This window comes from Diorhabda sublineata, chromosome 8, assembly GCF_026230105.1.
Source record: "Diorhabda sublineata isolate icDioSubl1.1 chromosome 8, icDioSubl1.1, whole genome shotgun sequence".
Taxonomy (NCBI): Eukaryota; Metazoa; Arthropoda; class Insecta; order Coleoptera; family Chrysomelidae; genus Diorhabda; species Diorhabda sublineata.
This window is the reverse complement of record NC_079481.1, coordinates 22083325-22102742: the sequence shown is the minus strand read 5'-3', so window position 1 is coordinate 22102742 and position 19418 is coordinate 22083325. Positions and strand designations below refer to the sequence as shown.

At 32.2% G+C, this 19418-nt stretch overlaps 1 protein-coding gene across 1 annotated transcript in view; it reads left to right on the top strand.

The window, feature by feature from the left end:
* The window catches only part of LOC130447257 (T-box transcription factor TBX1), a 64099-nt gene that overhangs the window by 39256 nt on the left and 5425 nt on the right, over positions 1 to 19418 (top strand). The window contains exon 8 of the mRNA XM_056783968.1: positions 11273 to 11355. Coding sequence (XP_056639946.1) covers positions 11273 to 11355 — 83 coding nt within the window. The remainder of the gene's footprint in view (positions 1 to 11272; positions 11356 to 19418) is intronic.

The following is a 19418-nucleotide window of genomic DNA, read 5'->3' as shown; positions in this document are numbered from 1 at the left end:
TAGCTATTTGTCTTTTTACCTTACCTGGTCTTCTATGTCTCCTTAACTGGCTAAGTCAATTCTAAGGTACTTGTATTTCATTCTGTTGTATTATTTGGCCTTCTAGTTCTAATTTGCAATTATTGGACTCTTTTTATGTTGTTACGCACATGGTTTCTTCAGTCGATATAGTGATTATGCTGTTTGCCTGTGAGATTGGAGATATTTAATAATCATTTGAAGATTATCTTCATTTTCGGCACATTTCAGCATAGCACAGGATTTTGATTTCTTTGTCACCCATTCCGTAACCTTTGCCTAGCCACACCTTTTGTATGATTTCATCCATTATTACGAGGATGGTCCCAGAAGTACCTGGCCTGATCTAGAGATGGCGGTAGTTGCCTGAACAATACCACTGTATTATTAAGTACACAATCTATGCAGCTTATGTTTCGAGTTTGATGTAAACATCAAAAAAATTGGTCTTTGTTATGTGATACAATACTTTTATTTGAAAGGCGTTAGCCCAACCAATATAAAAACTGAACTACTTACATTCTACTTTGGGTAAAGCTGCTCTTTCGTAATAAACAGCAAAATATTGGATAACAGTGTTTAAACAAGGCCGTACAACCTGCGAAGACCAGCATCGTAGTGGTCGACCAAATGAGGTGTTGATGAAAATCCACAAAGCGGTCCTGGATGATCGTCGAGCTAGTAGACATAGTAGACATTTCAAAAAGTGCGATACATCTTATATCAACTGAGAATTTGGACATGAGACAGCTTTGCGCAATGTGAGTGCCGCGTACGCTCACAATGGAACAAAAGCTGCGTCGTCAAAATGATTCCATCAAGTGTTTGGCAATGCTTCACAGAAATAACACCAAATATTTGCACCGTTTCATAACCATGAATGAAACGTGGGTCCAATAGACTGAAAAGGGAGAACTGGCTCCAAAGAAGACCGTTCCACCTGCAGGCAAAGTCATGTTTTTTGGGAAACGCGTAAGATAATTTTCATTGGGTATCTTGAAAAAGAAAAAACTATCAACGGCGGAGTATTATGAGAACTCATTGCAACGTTATAGTGAAGAAATCAAGCAAAACGGCCGTGTTTGGTTACAACATCCGTTATTGAAATGGCCAAAATTAATAATTTAAGATTAGATCGGATTATTTTCTGTTCGGTTCGGTGGTCAAAGACGTTCCAACAATGAACAGATGATGTCGGCAGTTAATGGCTGTTTTTAGGAGCTTGACGATTCTTATTATAAAAAGGGTATCGAAATTATTGAACATCGCTGGGAAAACAATATAGAGCTAAAAAGGGGATTGCGTTGAAAAAAATATATTTTTTCCAGAAGTTTTGTGTTTTTTTTTTGTTGGGCCAGGCACTTCTGGGACCATCCTCGTATGTTGAGTAAGATGGGACTAAGTGAGTCTCCTTGTCTGAGTTTTGTTTGTTTACCATTAATGCGAACCTGAACTTGATTGTCTGAGTATATGTTTTCGATAGTCTGGATTATATTGATACATTTTTCATTTTAATGCGGTAAAAGGCTTTTATGAGGTCATTCAAGCAAGGGAATGCTGATTTGTTATATCCTATGGATTTATACACCACTTGCTGCAGGATAAATACTGCATCTCCGCATGTCTTCCTGATTTGAATCCTTGATGTTCATCTTCTTGTGTTGTGATTGAATTAATTTTATTGGTGATAATTTTTCTAACGAGTTTCAATGTTGTATCTAGCAAATTTATCTTCCTGTAGTTAGCCGGATCTTGTTTATCTCCTTATTTAAATATGAGTATAATTGTACTGGTACGCCATCTGTCTGGTATTTTACAATGTAGCAGAATTTTTCAGATAAAATATGTAAGTTGTGGTGTTAAATGTGGGTCAATTTACTTTAGTGGTTCATTATGGACCCCATTCTGGAGACTTTCCGTTTTTTAAGGGGCTTGGTCAACTTCTTGAATGGTGTCTTTATATATATACGTTACACACGTTATACCTTATATATGATGTGTAGGTTTTCTTAGAATCACATTCTCCTTCAAACAGCTCTGTTAGGTAGTCTTTCCATTTGTTTTCTATTTGTCTTGATTTGCGAAGTTTAGTTATTTCTTTCCGTTTTTGCCTTATCACTGTCCACACTCCATTTTGGGCACTGTAGGAATCTCTCCAATTTTTTTCGAGTATACAGAATGAATCGCAAAATAAATCAAAATACCTATAATATGACTACAATCAATATTTTCTATCCTATTGTTAGTAAATATCACTTATTGGGGTTTATAAATCTTTTGTAAATTCGAAAATTACGAATAAAAATTTTTCAGTTAAAATCATTATATAATATTTTGTGAATAAAATTTATTCAGTTTTTCTGAAAAAATTGTCTGTATATCAATAACTATGGGGCAATATGAGCTTTTCTTCCTAATATGGATCTTGATAAATTGTAAAGGCTTTTTCATCCATCATCCTATATCTGTGTTGTGGTCAGTTGTCCCTTACTCTTGACGTTTTTGCCAACTTGAGAGGTTCGCATTTTCAAAAGTTGCGATCAGTAGTTCATTATCAGTTAAACTGATCGAATGTTTTGAATATGCCAAACTTTCATGTTGGAGAAACGTAGAGACTCAATCAAATCATTTGCTTGAGAGCTAAATCAAAAAATGTTCGTAATAAGTCATCTTAAACGTTATAAATGGTACATTACTAATTAATCAATAATGAATATATTTATGAAATTTTAGTCTGTAAGAAGTTATAGTAAAAAAATCTAGAATTATATATTTAAAATTGGAAAGTATATTTAAAAAAAAATATTAATACAAATTACAATTTTACAAATTAATGAATTCTATTAATTTTTAGAGATTCAATTAACAAGATTTATTGAATGAACTAAATTCATTAAAAGGTGCTTACAACAATCCTATTTTTATAATAAAATAAGTGCTGACACATGTTTAAAAAATATGATCCTGTCGCGTTTTAATTTTTAAATTAACCTAGATTTTTCTTCATGTAACTCTAGTTGAAATAGAATAAATATATTCAAATACAACTCAAAATACGTCGTCACTAGTGATGATAAAAAATTTCATCAGCTAGTGAATTCCGCCATATTTCGAGCTCTTCATAATAGTCTTCGGTCTTCTTTTTTCAGAAAGTGATGAATTGAAAGTTAATTCAATAAAGTAGACAAAATTTATACTTCAGTAATTTTAGAGGATATCTGACAACCATCTTTTCTCATGCCTTCACATTGACCTTAGGTTAGAGATTATATTATGTTAGGGCAGTCGAAGTTGTCATACGTGATTTCATTTGTTTTCAATTCTTATAGCACATGAAAATTTATAAATGTAATATTCAATTCATAAGAAGTTGATATAGTTTATTTCTAAATAAAAACAAATAATTTATTAATGAATTTATTACTCAGTTCCTGTTTACTAAACAGATTTATTATATTATTTATGTTTATATTTTCAGTCAAAATATTTTTAGGCAGTTTTACGAATCAATATTTTCCGCAACTTTGATGAATATAGCCTGAATGGGTTTTTAATGATAAGTAAATGATTCCGTTAAGTTATATTTTGATGAGAAATTAAATTCTCCCGAAACTCCAAAAAGTTTTTCTATTAAAACTTACGTTACTTATTAAAATAGCCTTTCACGGCTGCTATTACCTCTACATTCTATGGAGATGTTATTTGAGATGTGAACAGTCAAAGGACGCCTCGTGTAGCAAATAGGGTAGATATTACAAAAGTTCGTACTCTAATTTACTGATTTGTATTTGAGCTGTATGAGAGAATGCGTTATATCGATGAAACATGATTTTTGTCTTGGGTAAACTAGGTTTTTTCACAAATTTTCAGATTCAATTGATCAAAAAGCTAACTATAATTCTCTGCAATTATTTTTTCGCCATTTCAAAGGTTATTCTCCAGCAATTCAGAGGTTATTCTACAGCACGATTTCTTTAAAATCCCAAATAATTGATGCTGACATCGATTTTTCTATCCTTTGAACCACACTATTATACTCAAGCCTCATCTACAATTATAAAACAATGCACTTTATTATATGCTCTAAAATACTCAAATTATTTCAAAAGCCGCTGGTTTTTATTACCTTTTTAGGGAATATGGCACTCATGACCATTTTTAAATTCAAAATCTTTTTACTATCAGATCAGTTTTTTTGAACAACCGTTTAATGTTGTTTTTGGTACTATATTGTTCAAACCTCATAATTTTATTACCGCACATTGTAATTTTCCCCAATATGTTAGAATTGAGATAGAGTTGAAAGAGCAGCATAAAACTTCACAGGTGTTCGTAAAGACCACTTATTTTCTAGACGTTTCACACAGATAGCCCAAAGTTGCATCAATTTTGTAATTAAAGTTGAGAGCCATAGATGGATCTGTCAGCATATGTAGATATACAATCGAACAATTTCTTTAGTCGTTAGAATTCCGAATGTCACATTGAAATTTGAAATTGTTTTTGGAGAAAGAGGGCTGAGAGGCTTCTGACAAATACCCTTAAAGTTCCAGAAAATCGTTGGAAGTATGTAAAAAAGTCGGACAAAATCTGAATAAAAACGTTGACCTGCTTTTTCTATATTTCGGAACAATCAAAATGAGACTTCAGAGATCCCTTAAGAGGGTCCTCTAGTTTCTCGAGTCGATAAATCGTTTTTTATCTATGATAAATCATACCTACAGCATGTGTAAAAAATTTGTGACAAAACATTCTTCGATATTCGAAATGTTTCACAAGCTACGGCTCAGGAACGGAGTAGGTATACGGAGCGCGCGCCGAGCTGCTTCTGAAGCCGTGGGGCGCTGTATTGATATCCCTTAACCTAACTGCTAACTAAACCTTTTGTGAATTAGATGAAGTAAAGGGGAGCCGAGGGCGTTTACAGACGCTTTCGAATATTGACTAAGACGCCATGATATTTTGATATTTTAATTCTTCCTGTGTCGCTTCTTTTATGATCTTTTGCATCTCCTTGTTTTATTAGATCGTCATTAATTTTATACCCTTTGGTCTTTGCCTTATTTCCTCATTTTCTTTTCTAATATTTTATTTGCTTGTTGTATCTTCCTTTGTTATTTTTTATAATTTATTGTTTAATGATAACATTCGTTTGCATTTTCCTTTTTTACTCCTAGCGAACTGCAAGGTATAATATATGATAATACAATTTGTCCAGCCAGCAACAAGTAAATGCAAGGAGCATACTCTTCTGGAGCTGGAAATACAGGGCTCGCTCGTGTCTCGTTCGAATTGAATTGAATTTCTGATAAAAATGATAAGGACTATTCTTATAGATAATGAACTAATATCCATTTTTTACTCAAATAAAAAGTCTCTAAATGACATTATTTTAGATATCGTTGGTAAACGAATTTTTTTAAATCTTTCTTTCTTCCAGAATATTTTCGAATTTCAAAGTACTACTCACAATCTACAAATTGAAGCTTGAATAAACATGAATTTTCTGAAGGTTTTACTGTTTATTCACAGGATTAGAATGCATTAGAATAGTAAATTCTAATTTTCAGAATGATAAATCTTCAAATTTGATAACTGTATTCAAAATTTATAAGACACAGAGTTTACGTAAATTCGTGAATTAATTCGTTATACCGTAAATTATTCTGAAACGACATTTATTCACCTTTAATTTTAACCAGAAGATATCTAGAAAAGAATTCAAAGTATAATAATTCGGAAAGTTAGTGAGCCCAAACTAATAAAGTCTCTCATAAATATGTTAGGATTGCGGTGTTTCTAATAATTTGAGGTAATTTGCTCGTAAACACCATAAAACAGTTCATCTGGGTAAATTATTTGACAGCTTGAGCCCACAGAGACATCTTAAATCCATTTGAAATCCTGCTTAAGACGTTTTACATGACTTGTCTTTGAGTTGTGGAAAACAAACGTGTGTGTATTTTTAGACAAATTGGACGCGAGGAATATTTATGATCACATCGCATCATTGTACTTCAATTATTTATTGGATTTATTGTTATAATTATCATAATCATAATAACCATAAAAGTTCATTACGTTAACTTTAAGATACTCGTATTTTTGTACTACAACAACTTTATGTAAGCCATTTAATGTGTAGAATTACGCGATCCATAATGTTATAAATTTTGTCATTTGTTATAATTTTTTGAAAAAAAAGATAACATAATTGAAAATTATCTACGCAGCTAAGTCTAGAAAGAAAATAGTATTTCTTATATCAGGTATAATTTGTGTAATAAAAGTGAAACGAGTTATTTGTGTCATGTGATTCAATAAGCTATATTTAGAGAATAATTGCAAGTGGGAATGACTTGCTTAATACAAGCATTGAATTAAAGAAACGACACAAAAGGCACCCATCACATCTCTAGTCTAATATCAAATCCGAGAAATTCGGTTATGAGTACCCGAGTTTTATGAAATAGAAAACTGTCGAGCTAGTTCGAAAAAGTTAAAACAAATATTAAAAGATGATTTGGATCTTGCCGTAGCAAAAACCTCACTAACATAAATATCTCCACAAAATTTATTTTTAATGGAGTCGAACAAAGCAATCGACGATATCCAAACATCGTACTCAATTGAGGCTTCGTCAAAGAATATTGTTCATTTAATTTGATTTTATATAATTCGTGCATGAAGAATTACTGAACATACTGTTTACACTACCACTACATTAACGCTCACTATTACACTGTCTTATACAGCAGACGCTAAATGCCACACATTCATCCATCCCAATCCGAAAGTGGCAGCAATTGAAGGCGAAGTCCTCCAAATTTAAACAGAGTGTAGAAGTGAAAAAATTCTAAATTTTGAACACAACCTTAACTGCTTCAGGATTTTTCATTTAAATGAATAATGATGAAAATTAATTTATTCTTTATGCTATATAAGGTTGATGAAAGACAGAAAATAAATCTCATATTATTTTAAAATAATTAATTTTCCTTCACACATTTTCACGTCTAGGACTAACAGAAAAGAAATAAATGTTCTTAACTGGCGTGCTTAAAAAATTGAAAAATAACTTGCTGTTGTTTATGTTACGTCCCAAGCCCTATCTTGTACGGAGTCGAGCTTCGTACAATGAATTTGTACGAAGTCCGATCTGTACAAGCCATTTTGTACGGAGTCGAGATTGGCAGACTTCGGACAGAGATGATTGTACGAAGTCGACTCTGTACAACGCTGGTTGTACGGAGTCGGAGCATCGATACTCACTCGGTAATGAGCGCGCTATTAAGATGTTAGTAAACACAAACGTAGTTATTGTGATTGAAGGTATGTTCTCCGGCTAGTTGGCTACCATCTATTGTTAGGTTAGGTTGCGTGTACTACTTCGGAATAACGCGCTCATTACCGAGTGAGTATCGATGCTCCGACTCCGTACAACCAGCGTTGTACAGAGTCGACTTCGTACAATCATCTCTGTCCGAAGTCCGCCAATCTCGGCTTCGTTCAGAATGGCTTGTACAGATCGGACTTCGTACAAATTCATTGTACGAAGCTCGACTCCGTACAAAATGGCTTGTACAGATCGAACTTCGTACAAATTCATTGTACGAAGCTCGACTCCGTACAAGATCGGGCTTGGGACGTAACATTTATACTACGTAGATTCTAAGAAAATATATTCAATCAAGTAGTAATTTAAAAAATATATTATTACACTTAAAGTTCACTTTTTCTTCGGGTAATACGTTTATATATTTCTCCTTTTTTAATGGGTTGGGTATTGATAGAAGAGTCATAATTTTTAATATATTCTATAAAACGATCAAAGTTCTCGGCTAGCACATTTCTAAGTTTTTAATTCAAATCTTCAATTTCTACAAATCACAAAATAAATGAAGAAAATATTAAAATCATTTTTTTCATAATTACTTCTAGTTTCTCTTTATCCCTGAGAGGCGATGGGTTATTGTCACATTCTTCTTGAAATATAACTTCATCTTGGTAGCGATTTAAAGTTTTCGATGACTCATCTATTCTTGAATCTTCTTCGTGGGTACATTACAACACCCTGGATACTGTAAACCACAAATTTGTTGCAAGAACCTTATAAAATTTACTACTAAGTTAGACTTTTCCTTTAAATAGCACCATCTCAATTGTTTTTATGTTGTCCTTAATATCTTCTGTTCGTTTTGTTCTGAATTTCTATAGTAACTTTTCTGTTGTAATTATTGGTAGTTTGTCTTTCGATATCAATAATCTTTTTCCACATGTTGTCATTTATAATTTCTTTCAGGACATCCTGTAAATCCTATAAAAACAAAACAAATTGAAATATGTTTTTCGTTTGTATCTGATATAATAAGCCAAATATCTAAAACTACGTTTTCCACTAAGATGTTAGTTTCGATACATGATTTCTGTAATAATGTGCCCACATTTTATTTCTTTCTTTACTCTGAGAATAATATGCATATTATTAAAATCATTTATAAAAGAAGTAGACAAATACTATGATTCATATATATTCAAATGCTTACTGTTGTAAATGTCTTAAAAACATGAGTTCATCTTGTTCTTCTAAATACCAATTTAAAATAATCGTCCTTCAGTTTCATAAATTTGTAAATCTTAATCTCCTTTAATATGCTCCTTATCATTGTCGAGTTTTCCTTTTTTATTTCTATTATTATATCTTTTGTGTGATCACATATCTGCTTTGTATATTTCAATTCTTGATAATTTACCATCTACAAAGTAATCTTCTGGGTTCCGCATTGAATGATCTTCCTGGTCTAATTTGAAGAGCCCTTACCCATCATTCATGTCTTTCATTAATTATCACCTTAACTGACTCCAATTGATAATGAGGTATAAAAGAATACATAGAACATGATATTTCTTCAAAGATTCACCAATTTCTACTTGCCATTTGCATCAACTTTAGAAGGGCATTCCTCATATACGAGGATGTATTGATATCTAGTTAGCCTAGACAGTTCCATGCATAAACAAAATATTGCGTTACCATAGCAACGAACAATAACTTATTAGAAGTGTCAGTGTAAAGTTTGACGTCAAAAAAGTAAACCAGAGTTACGCAATAAATTAAAAGAAAAAAGATGTCCACCGAAATTGTGAAAATCGAAACATTGGAGTACGAACCATCATCAAGTACTTGTATTTAAAAGGGTTAAGAGGTAAGCACATTTACGAAGATATGCTTAATACTTTTGGTAATTAATGTCCTTCGTATGCGACCGTGAAAAATTGGACTGCAAGCTTCAAAAGAAGTTAATATTTCTATTGAAGATGATGATTGATCGTAAAGGCCAGTTTCTGTGTCAGTCTCCGAAAATATCGATGCAGTTCATGACATGATTTTATCAGACCATCGAATTGGGCTGAAACGAATATCTGAAGCACTGAATATTTCATATGAACGCGTTCATCATATAGATCACATCAATTTGGATATGAGAAAAATTGCTGCAAAATGGATCCCCAAATGTTTGAATGTTAACCAAAAGCGTACAAGGGTAGAAGCATCGCGTTCGATCTGTGCTCGATCTGAAAACTATGTGGACTTTTTAAGCCGCATTTTTGGATGAGACTTGGGTACATTTCTACGATCCAGAAACAAAACAAAAATAGATGGAATGGCGACACTCTGGTTCTCCAAGACCAAGACAAGAAGTTTCGTGTCCAAAAATCTGCTAGAAAAGTTCTTGCTTTAGTTTTTTGATATTGCCATGAAGGAATCAAGATTGATTTTGGATAAGGGTAGAACAATAAGTGGACATTACTATTCGACATTACTAACCACTCTATGGGAAGAAATTAAAGAGAAAAGACGCCGAAAGCTGTCCAAAGTTGTTTTGGTTTTGCCGAAAAATGCCCCTGTACACAAATATCATATTGCCATACAAAAAATTCGTGATTTAGAGTTTGAATTACTAGAACACCACCTTTATTCGCCAGATTTGGCTCCGTCTGACATTGAAATTTTGTTTCAATATATCCTCGTATATATGAATAATGCTTGCAATATTTGCATTTCATTTTTGATCATTATTGGCATATCCTAAAGCATATAATATATTTTTTCCCAATCTGTGTGCAAAAATAATGAATTTTGTCTCCGTCGTTAGCGTTCGAAGTGAGTAAAGTCGATATCAGCTGGGTAACGTATGCTTATATGCGTTTCGATGATCAGTTTACCATAAGTTTACCTGCAGTCTCTGATAACGATAATTTCGTTATAGAAAAGTGCGTCAGACAGTATAATTGCGAGTGGTGGATTAGTGGGAATGTAAGCAGTGGGTTAATTATGAATTTCACAAACAGAAATTCCAGCTCAATCCCTGTTAAACATTTACTTTTCATGGGCGTGGTGTATGGCGTTCCTTAGTCCAACTAATCCGCCCAAAATCGACGATATTTTCAATGTACCTCAATCATTATAATAAAACGTTCCGAATACGTATTGTTCATAAAACTGTCTTTTATTATATAGGTTTATCTTTCAGCAATTACTGAATTTTTAGCTCACGTTGATAATTCGTGCAACGTAGAGTGGCTTCCGTTTGTGTTCTTGCTCTATTTCCATACTCCAATTCATTTTTATCATTTCAGTCGAATAAACTATCCGTGCCTCCAAAAAAAACGACTTTTCTAATAATCGATATTTGTACTTTGAATAATTTGACTTAAATAACGCAGCAATACCATATTTTTCTTTAATATCAAGAATGTTCGTTATTTTAAAGAATGAAAATTGGCTAAGACATGACATTTTCTGATTTGATTATCCTAGTAATTTAAAATGGGAAAAAACTGATATTTGAAATTTATTTATCATGTTATACAACCTATAAAGATAATCATCGTTATGTCTGTATTACCACTTTAAAAAATCAACGATGACGTCATGTCTCTAAATTGGGACACCTTATATACATTATTATTGTACGTAAAAAAGTGCGATTGAAAACGTTGGTCAAATTTTCAACTATAATGTTTATATGAGCCCTACCCTTAAGGTCAACTTCTATTTTTGTTTGTTCCTATAAATCCACTTAAAAACTTAACCCTACCGTGCCTGCCAAGGTTCATCTTACTTAGTGGTTAGGTCTGCCATAATAGCGTACAACCCAATAACAATAAAATAATAAGAAATTCTTCGAGCTCTCGATATAAAAATTCATTACTATAATTATGAAAGTTAATTCTTATAACTTTATTTCAGTTCGGAAGTAGTCACTCAACCTGCCCAGTCACCTAGAAATAGGGCAACTTCCAGATCTACTCCCAATCACCTAACAAATAAAGGTAAGAACATGGCTAGCAGTGTAGCTTTTACTTTAAATTAGAGTTTTATTGTTTTGTGTGCAAGCAGTCTGAACTCAGAGTTACTTATGTTAATTTGTATAAAAATATTGAACGGCTTAACAAGTTTGGTTAATTTTAATAGTGCTGACGAAAGGCAATTCAAATCAACTAAATGTCTCCCAAAGGATGCTTAATCGGCTCCAAGAAAATATATCTGAGTCTAATTTGAAATCCAGGAAGAAGAAGAATAAGCTGACGAAAGTACTATAAAGACGGAAAACGTAAATCAACTAAATGTCTCCCAAAGGATGCTTAATCGGCTCCAAGGAAATATTTCTAATTCCAATTTAAAATCCACGAATAAGAATAATAAGTTGACGAAAGCTCTATACAGACGGAAGCTGCAAATCAACAAAATGTCTCCCAAAGGATGCTTAATCGGCTCCAAGAAAATATTTCAAGTCTAATTTGAAATCCAGGAATAAGAAGAATAAGCTGACGAAAGCTCTATACAGACGGAAAACGCAAATCAACTAAATGTCTTCCAAAGGGTGCTTAATCGGCTCCAAGAAAATATTTCTAATTCTAATTCAAAATGCAGGAATGAGAAGAATAAGCTGACGAAAACGATACAGACGAAAACCGCAAATCAATTAAATGTCTCCCAAAGGATGCTTAATCGGCTTCAAGGAAAGATTTGTAATTCTATTTTAAAATTTAACAGGTTACTTTCAAGGAGAGTACTATTGGAATAATAATAGGGAAATACGATCTTATAGATGCGCCTCGTTTCCAGACAGTAGACGGGGAACAAATATGGATAAATCCATTGAAGTCGTTGCTTCAACGGCCATTCTAAGGAATCCACAAATTAAGAGAAGGTATAATTATGATCTCAACACAAATTTGTTTTAACGAACTTGTTAATTGCATTGGAGGGAAACATGACAAAATAAGTATATAGTGATCAAGTGGTACATATTATCATAATTTCATGCCGCTATAGACCACATATGCAGCATGTCCAGAATTAAATATTATAATTAGAATAGAAGTTGTTTACAGAGTAGAAGGCACTTTCCCGTGAATATGCCCTCAAATTATTGCGGCATGCGGGAAAAGATTATATCAATTTAATTTCAATTGGCAGGTGATTGTGCATTTTTGTTGCATTGTAAAATAATGAGCCATTAACTAAAGGTAAAGGTTGTGCATCGCGTTCCTAAGTGGATAGCCGTTCAACGATCTTCCTGAAATTGGAGAAGCGTGCTTACGAATTAGGCAAAGATGAATAAGGGAAGAAGAGTCAGAATTTTTAATCTCTTAAAGAAGTCCCTAATGTGAGCCTTGCTGCTAAGTCCGAGTGAATATCTAACGTTTCTCTTTTGTAGTTTGAAGATTCGCTCAAATTGAGAGGCACCACACGTACCCTAGAAGGGAAGGGCATATCTGAGATGCGACTCATAGATAATAGACCGTTAAGGAGGTGGATAAGTTCAGTTCAGGAATTGTTCACAACAAGCCCTAAAAATTTTGCAAATTCAACGACGTCAATGGTTTGACTCTAGTTTTTCTAGTAAAAACTTTGTTTTTAGAAACATTGAGAAGAGAAGGTTTGAATCACACCATGATTTAAGGGTGATTAGGTTACTAGATATAGTTCTATGAAGTGCCGTGAGATTGAGATTGCTCCAAGAGAAACTAGTGTCGTCTGCAAGTAAACATATTCTACCATTGATGTCTAGATAGGCGTTTATAAATAGAAGAAATAAAATAGGGCCTAGTACTGAGCCTTGGGGCACTTCATATTCTATTGGCTTGCAAGATGACATCGTTGTATCAACCTTGACAAGCTGACTTCTGTTGGTAAGGTATGAGAGAGGTTATCTTCAGTGATTCAACCAGTTTTTATGATTCCTTAAAAATGACACTTTTGGGCGAGTCTTCGTAAAACTAGGATAGTCTTAAAGAGTATTCGGGATATGGTTGGATGTATGAGAGTTCTATTAGGAATTAAAGGATTTACAGTTGTTAGGGCGTTCAGTATAATTTAGTTCTTTAAAATCCATTTTGTAAAGTTTCAGATTTTGGACTTTCAACCTTATTTTACTTCTTTTAAGTAGATGCCGCAAAGAGACTTTTAATCCGAATCATTAAAGTTATACGTATTTTATTCATTCACACCTTCCCTAGTACATTTATTCTGTTAACCCTTTGAGAACTTGTGGGTTTAATTTGTCGAAACTTGTCTGGTGCCTTTTTATTAACTACAATCTATACCTTCTTAGACTCGAAGCTAGTCGATTGGCTATCATCAATTTGTTGTTAGTTACCGTTTTATAATTCGTATTATGTGGCGTTAAAATGTATTTTGTCCTTTATGACTTAATCAAATCTTAAATTAACCTCATAGTTATGTACTATTTGGTAATATTTTCAAGTATAATTTATCACAACACATCTAATCTCTTCAAATCTCTTGAGTGACCTTAATCTTGTGTTTTCATTTCTCGAATTCATACTTCTTTCCCAATACTTTCCCGATCACGGACTGCTATGCAAATTTGAATGTTTCTAATGTCTCTTACCTAACCTTGAAGTTTTCATTAATATTTATGGAGCACTCTGTGTATTAACCTAGAATTTGTACGTTGCAGTAATTTTTAATTTTAAACCTTCGTCTTTAGAGATGTCTGCGTGTTTTCTAGCTTCATCTCATTTATTCTTTAATACATCTGTAATACATCATTAATATTTAATACATTTAATCAAACAAATACGTAATTGTACCGTACATGAGAATAATTGTAAATTCATAATATGATTCTAATATTTTGAAAAAGTCCAAAATAGCACCCAAATATCAAAAATATATTTTGTTAAAAATGAAGAAAAATATCAAACATGTTTTCGACATTCTGTGTTTTTATCAATTTTTTGTACTCAAATTGATTGAAAAAATCCTGTAGGAATTCAATTTGTTTTAGTTTTATCAGTTCCAAAGTTTCTGTATTAATAGAATTTTACTGAATTTTCCATCAACAAAATATCAAATTGAAATTCTACGTATCGTGAATCAAAAACGACAGATACACTTCTTCACCTAAAAATATCTGAGTAGTTTTTAAAGATTTAATGCAGTAGCAATTTCAAAAATTTATTTACACAGTACTTATAACCAACATCAGAAAACTAAACACAATTACGCATTGTTTACAAATGCCGAGTCATAAAACGGCAAAGGGTTTCACTTTAAAGATTTTGTAAACAGTTTACCGAGGTACTGAAGCCTGGTAGTAGTTAAAGTTGATTTTGTTTATAATTTCACCAACACATGGCTGCTCGCTAGTTCATAAATTAATCATATAGCCCACAAAATGTTAAACAACAGTCACAAAAGGACGATTCACTCATTTCTGACAGAAAATTCAAAAGTTTTATTAAATGTTTCCAATCATAAATTCTAGTTGTGTAAACTTTGAAACCAATAAAATGCTTTTAGTGGGCCAATACATGTGTTCCTTTTAATTTGACATTATAAACAAACATCGACGTATCGGCCCGTTGATTTCTAAAATAAAAGTAGTTTGAAGTTTCGGTGATTATAAATTAGATTTAATTTAAACAGAAGGACAAATTTTTCAATTTTGATTCTTACACTCCGATAAAACAAAAAGCTACAATAAATTAAATGCCAAATTGCATTAATTACTTAAGAATAAAAACTATTAACTAGATTATCGTATTAAAGTAAATCCTGTGGTAACTACAACATGTGCACTCGAATTTAAAAATACATAATACAGTTACACATTTCTCTGAACAACTATAAAATAACAATAATCCTTCGAACACAGTAATTCGAAGGTACTTTCTTTTGAGAATTCCAATTCACCTTATTTTTATAATCTCCTTATTGTCCTAATATCATGCAATTAATTTAATCCTCTCCTATATACCTTGTAGGTACAGGCTTTAGGAAAAACCAATACACTTACATGAGCCAGGCGAGAAGTTTTGAATCGAAGATCATTTCATTCCCTCACGTGACTGTGAAGCGTATAGTTCTCGAACGTCTTAATCTCTGCGCAGCTACGCTGCTTCTAGAGTTTCGACCTGTAGCTCTACCTTCTCTAGTAAATAATATTCCTTAATAGAGACATCACAACATAATTCGCGATAAAATGTGTATGTTCAACGTTTAGCTAACCCGATTTTTTGCATTCGTGTCATAATCAAAGCAATAATATATCTACAAAAATAATAATACGACAAATTGAATAAAAATGTTACAAATTACAAATATAAATGTTAGAAATACAGCAATGAAAGAGATGTACATAAAAATAAAAACAATATAATTGTGGAAAGAAAAAATACAAAACCAATATAATATAACACATGAGCCAAGATTTTTATTGTCAAGATTTTTATTCAATGTTTTTCAGTAAATTTTAAAAAATGGGTCTGTGATGTTTTCCATTTTTCTCGAAAACAAAAAATTCCGTAATTTGGAATAAATTCAATAGATGATTTTAATTTATTTCCATAGTTAGGTAACATTCATTCCGGTATATACGAGTACTTAGAGGATCAATACTCACAGACAGCTAGTTGAGCGTGAAAAACCTAGGAATTTCTATCTATTCTATTTTCTTTAATTTGCTATACATTGCCCATTTTCACCTTATAGGTTTCATAGAATGGCCAGCTAGATCGCCGTTTATTGGCGCTATTTTTAGGGTCGAGGATGGAGATAAGGTAGCACAATAAACAAATTTTGATAACTTCTTAAACTTAAATATACATCAACTAAACAATGTACACTAAAATATATACAAGTATATATCCTATACAGAATGAGCTCCTCTTCGATTCAAAACATCTTGCTAGGGTCCCAGAAGAAAGGTATCTTGGAATTTCCAGAGGTCGAAGGATTATTGTTTTATCGAGGGATTTTTTTAGGTGAAAATGTAACTCTATTATGTATTTTTAAATGCGAGGGCATATGGTGTGGTCGCCACATCTTTCGAGAAAGAATGGTAACAAAATGCTGTTCAATCACCCTAATATTGCGAAATATCTTTTACAACAATATAAGAAGTTTTCTTAGAAAGAAATGAATTTGAAATATGAAGCTGCATAGAAAACTTCAGAATTCACTTTTTTGAGAACTCTGCGCGTTGGAGGGATGAAAAACTTTTTCACTCTTACATTGAGCTCAATGCTCAATGTGAGAAGTATACAGTTGAATCATGGGAGTGATAAAATAAAATTGAGAATAAAGGAATAATCTATAATTACCAGAAATCTCAGAAACATCTTGTGTAAGTGTAAGTTATCATATATTACTGGTGAGTAATTCCGAAACATTAATAGAAGAGAAAACTAGATATAAAACATATCAGGATTATTAATACCGATAATCCAACTATTGATTATTATCAACAAAAAAGCGAAACAAATATCGTTAAAAACTAATATAAATAGAAATCCAAACTGATAAAAATACAATCCACAATAACGTAGCTTGACGAGTTTTACCAGCCCGGGTAAGTGTTGGGGGCTGAATTGAGTAGATGCCTAGCGAAACTGAATGGGACGTGGAACTCGTTAGGGTGAAAGAAATTGATTAATAAAAATGAAAAGGACGATATGGAAATAATAAAAGAAATGTGCTTACAGATAAAAGGTAGTCTCAAGAGTATGGAAGAAAAAATAGACAGAAATGCATTATAGATGAATTAAAACAAGAAAATCAAAAGCTTAATCAAATAATAGCCGAACAAGGAAAAGGACTGGAAATTTTAGAAAAACAAATGAGGCGCATTAATATAATAATTCAAGGAATCGAAGATGGGGAAAATGAAAGTCAACAAAAAATAAAAGAAAAGATCCAATTCATAATGGGGAAAATAGAGGTATAAGTCGACCTGGAAGCTGATTTAGTAGAATACTACAGAATAGGAGCATTTAAAATGAACAATAAGAGACCGATTATAATTAAAATGAAAAAATGGAACAAAAAATTAGAAATTATGAACACAGCTAAAAAACTGTAAGGCACCAATATATGGATTAATGAAGACTACTCAAAGAAAGTACAAATAGAAAGGAAAAAGTTGTTACGTAAGATGAAATTAACCAGAGAACGACAAGAAGAAGAAGAAGAAATGACGACAAGAAACGTGCAAGCGATCTTTACTCAAAAAATGGAAAGGGGAATAAAAAGAAGAAGTCGACAACGCAATGGAACGGATAATGGCTAAAGATAAAAACAAGAAAAACAAATGGAAGGGTGTAGTGAGAATGGCATCATGGAATATCAGGACAATGCTGATAATTGGAAAAATGGAAGAAATTGCAAAAGAAATGTTGGAATACAAAATAGACATAGACATAGACACTACAAGAAATACGATGAAAGGAAAAAGGACAAATAAATAAGGAGAAATATACTCTATTTTATCGCGGGGAAGATAAACAAGTATAGGTTTTATGATTAGCAAAATAATGGAAAGAAATGTGCTAGAATATGAAGTTATAAGTGAAAGAATATCAAAGCTAAGAACAATAGTATAGCGAACACAACAATAATTAATATTCACGCATAACAGAAGAAGCAAAATATGAAAACAAAGATGAATTCTATGAAAACCTGATTAAGGTATGCGAGGACATGATACATTAATTATTAGTTATTGAAGACATGAATGCAAAAATAGGAAAAGAAGACTACTTAATAAGGGTGGCAGGAAAACACACCCTACACGAAACAGCAATAATGGAGGGCGAATATGCAGTCTAGCCGAGGAATTCAACGTGTATATTAGTAGCACTAAATTTAAACATAAGACAGAACATAAAATTACGTGGATGATACCAGGTAGTACCAAGTGAAAAGAAATAGATCACGTACTAATATCAAAAAGGATATCAAAAATGATACAAGATGTAAGATCATACAGGTGCTGAGACTGATCATCACTTAGTAATAATCAAAATCAAATTAAGAATGGTAAATATAGTAAACAAGGCGATAAAAAGCAGAAAATGGAATGTGCAGAAACTGAAAACGAGGGAGGAAGAATACGAAAAAAAAAATTGAAAAGCAACTACAAAAGTGTAAAGAAAAAGATACTATTGATGAGCAATGGGAAGAGATTGAGAAAATTGTTATAAATGCAACGCAGAAAGTCATTGGTACAAAAGATATTAGAAAAAATAACGATTGGTTTGACACGGAATGTACAATAAAAATTAAATAGAAAAAAGAAGCTAGGTTGAAATGGCTAAGAACTATGAAACAAGAGGATTATAATATATATAGAAAAATAAGAAAAGAGAGCACCAAGTTAAAAAGACAAAGAGAATAAAATGGCAACTAAGTTGTATGGACAACTTAGAAAATGACAATAAAAATAATGTAAAATTACATCAACATATAAAGAAACAAAATAGAAAAAGAAATACAATTAATATTAATGAAAGAGAATGGAGTCAGTATTTCAAAGAATTATTAATGTAAGAAGACAGTGAATACAAAGAAGATGATATATGTGACAATGGTACCATATTAAAGCATGAAGAAAAGCCGAAGGAAGCAGAATGTAATGACATCATAGACAAATTGAAACACAATAAAACAGGAAGACCAGACGAAATAGTGGATGAACTTATAAAATATGGAGGAGATAAACTAAGGTACAAGATCATAGAAAGAGTGTGGAAAACAGAAGCAATGCCAAGAGAGTGGTCTATTGGATTGATTATGCCAATACTGAAAGGAGGAAATTCCAGCATTTGTAGTAATTATAGAGGTATTCGTTTGCTTAATACCGTATACAAAATACATATATACATATACTACAAAATTAGAGAAAATTGTAAGAGAGGTAGGAAAAAGTGGATTGAAAATAAATCAGAAATAGACAAAATATATGGAAAATGAAAGAAGGAAGGAAATTCGCAAACAGGAAACAGTAAAGATAAATGACCTCATCTTCGAAGTAGTCGACACCTTTAAGTACTTAGGAACAATGATAAGCAACAAAAATGACACA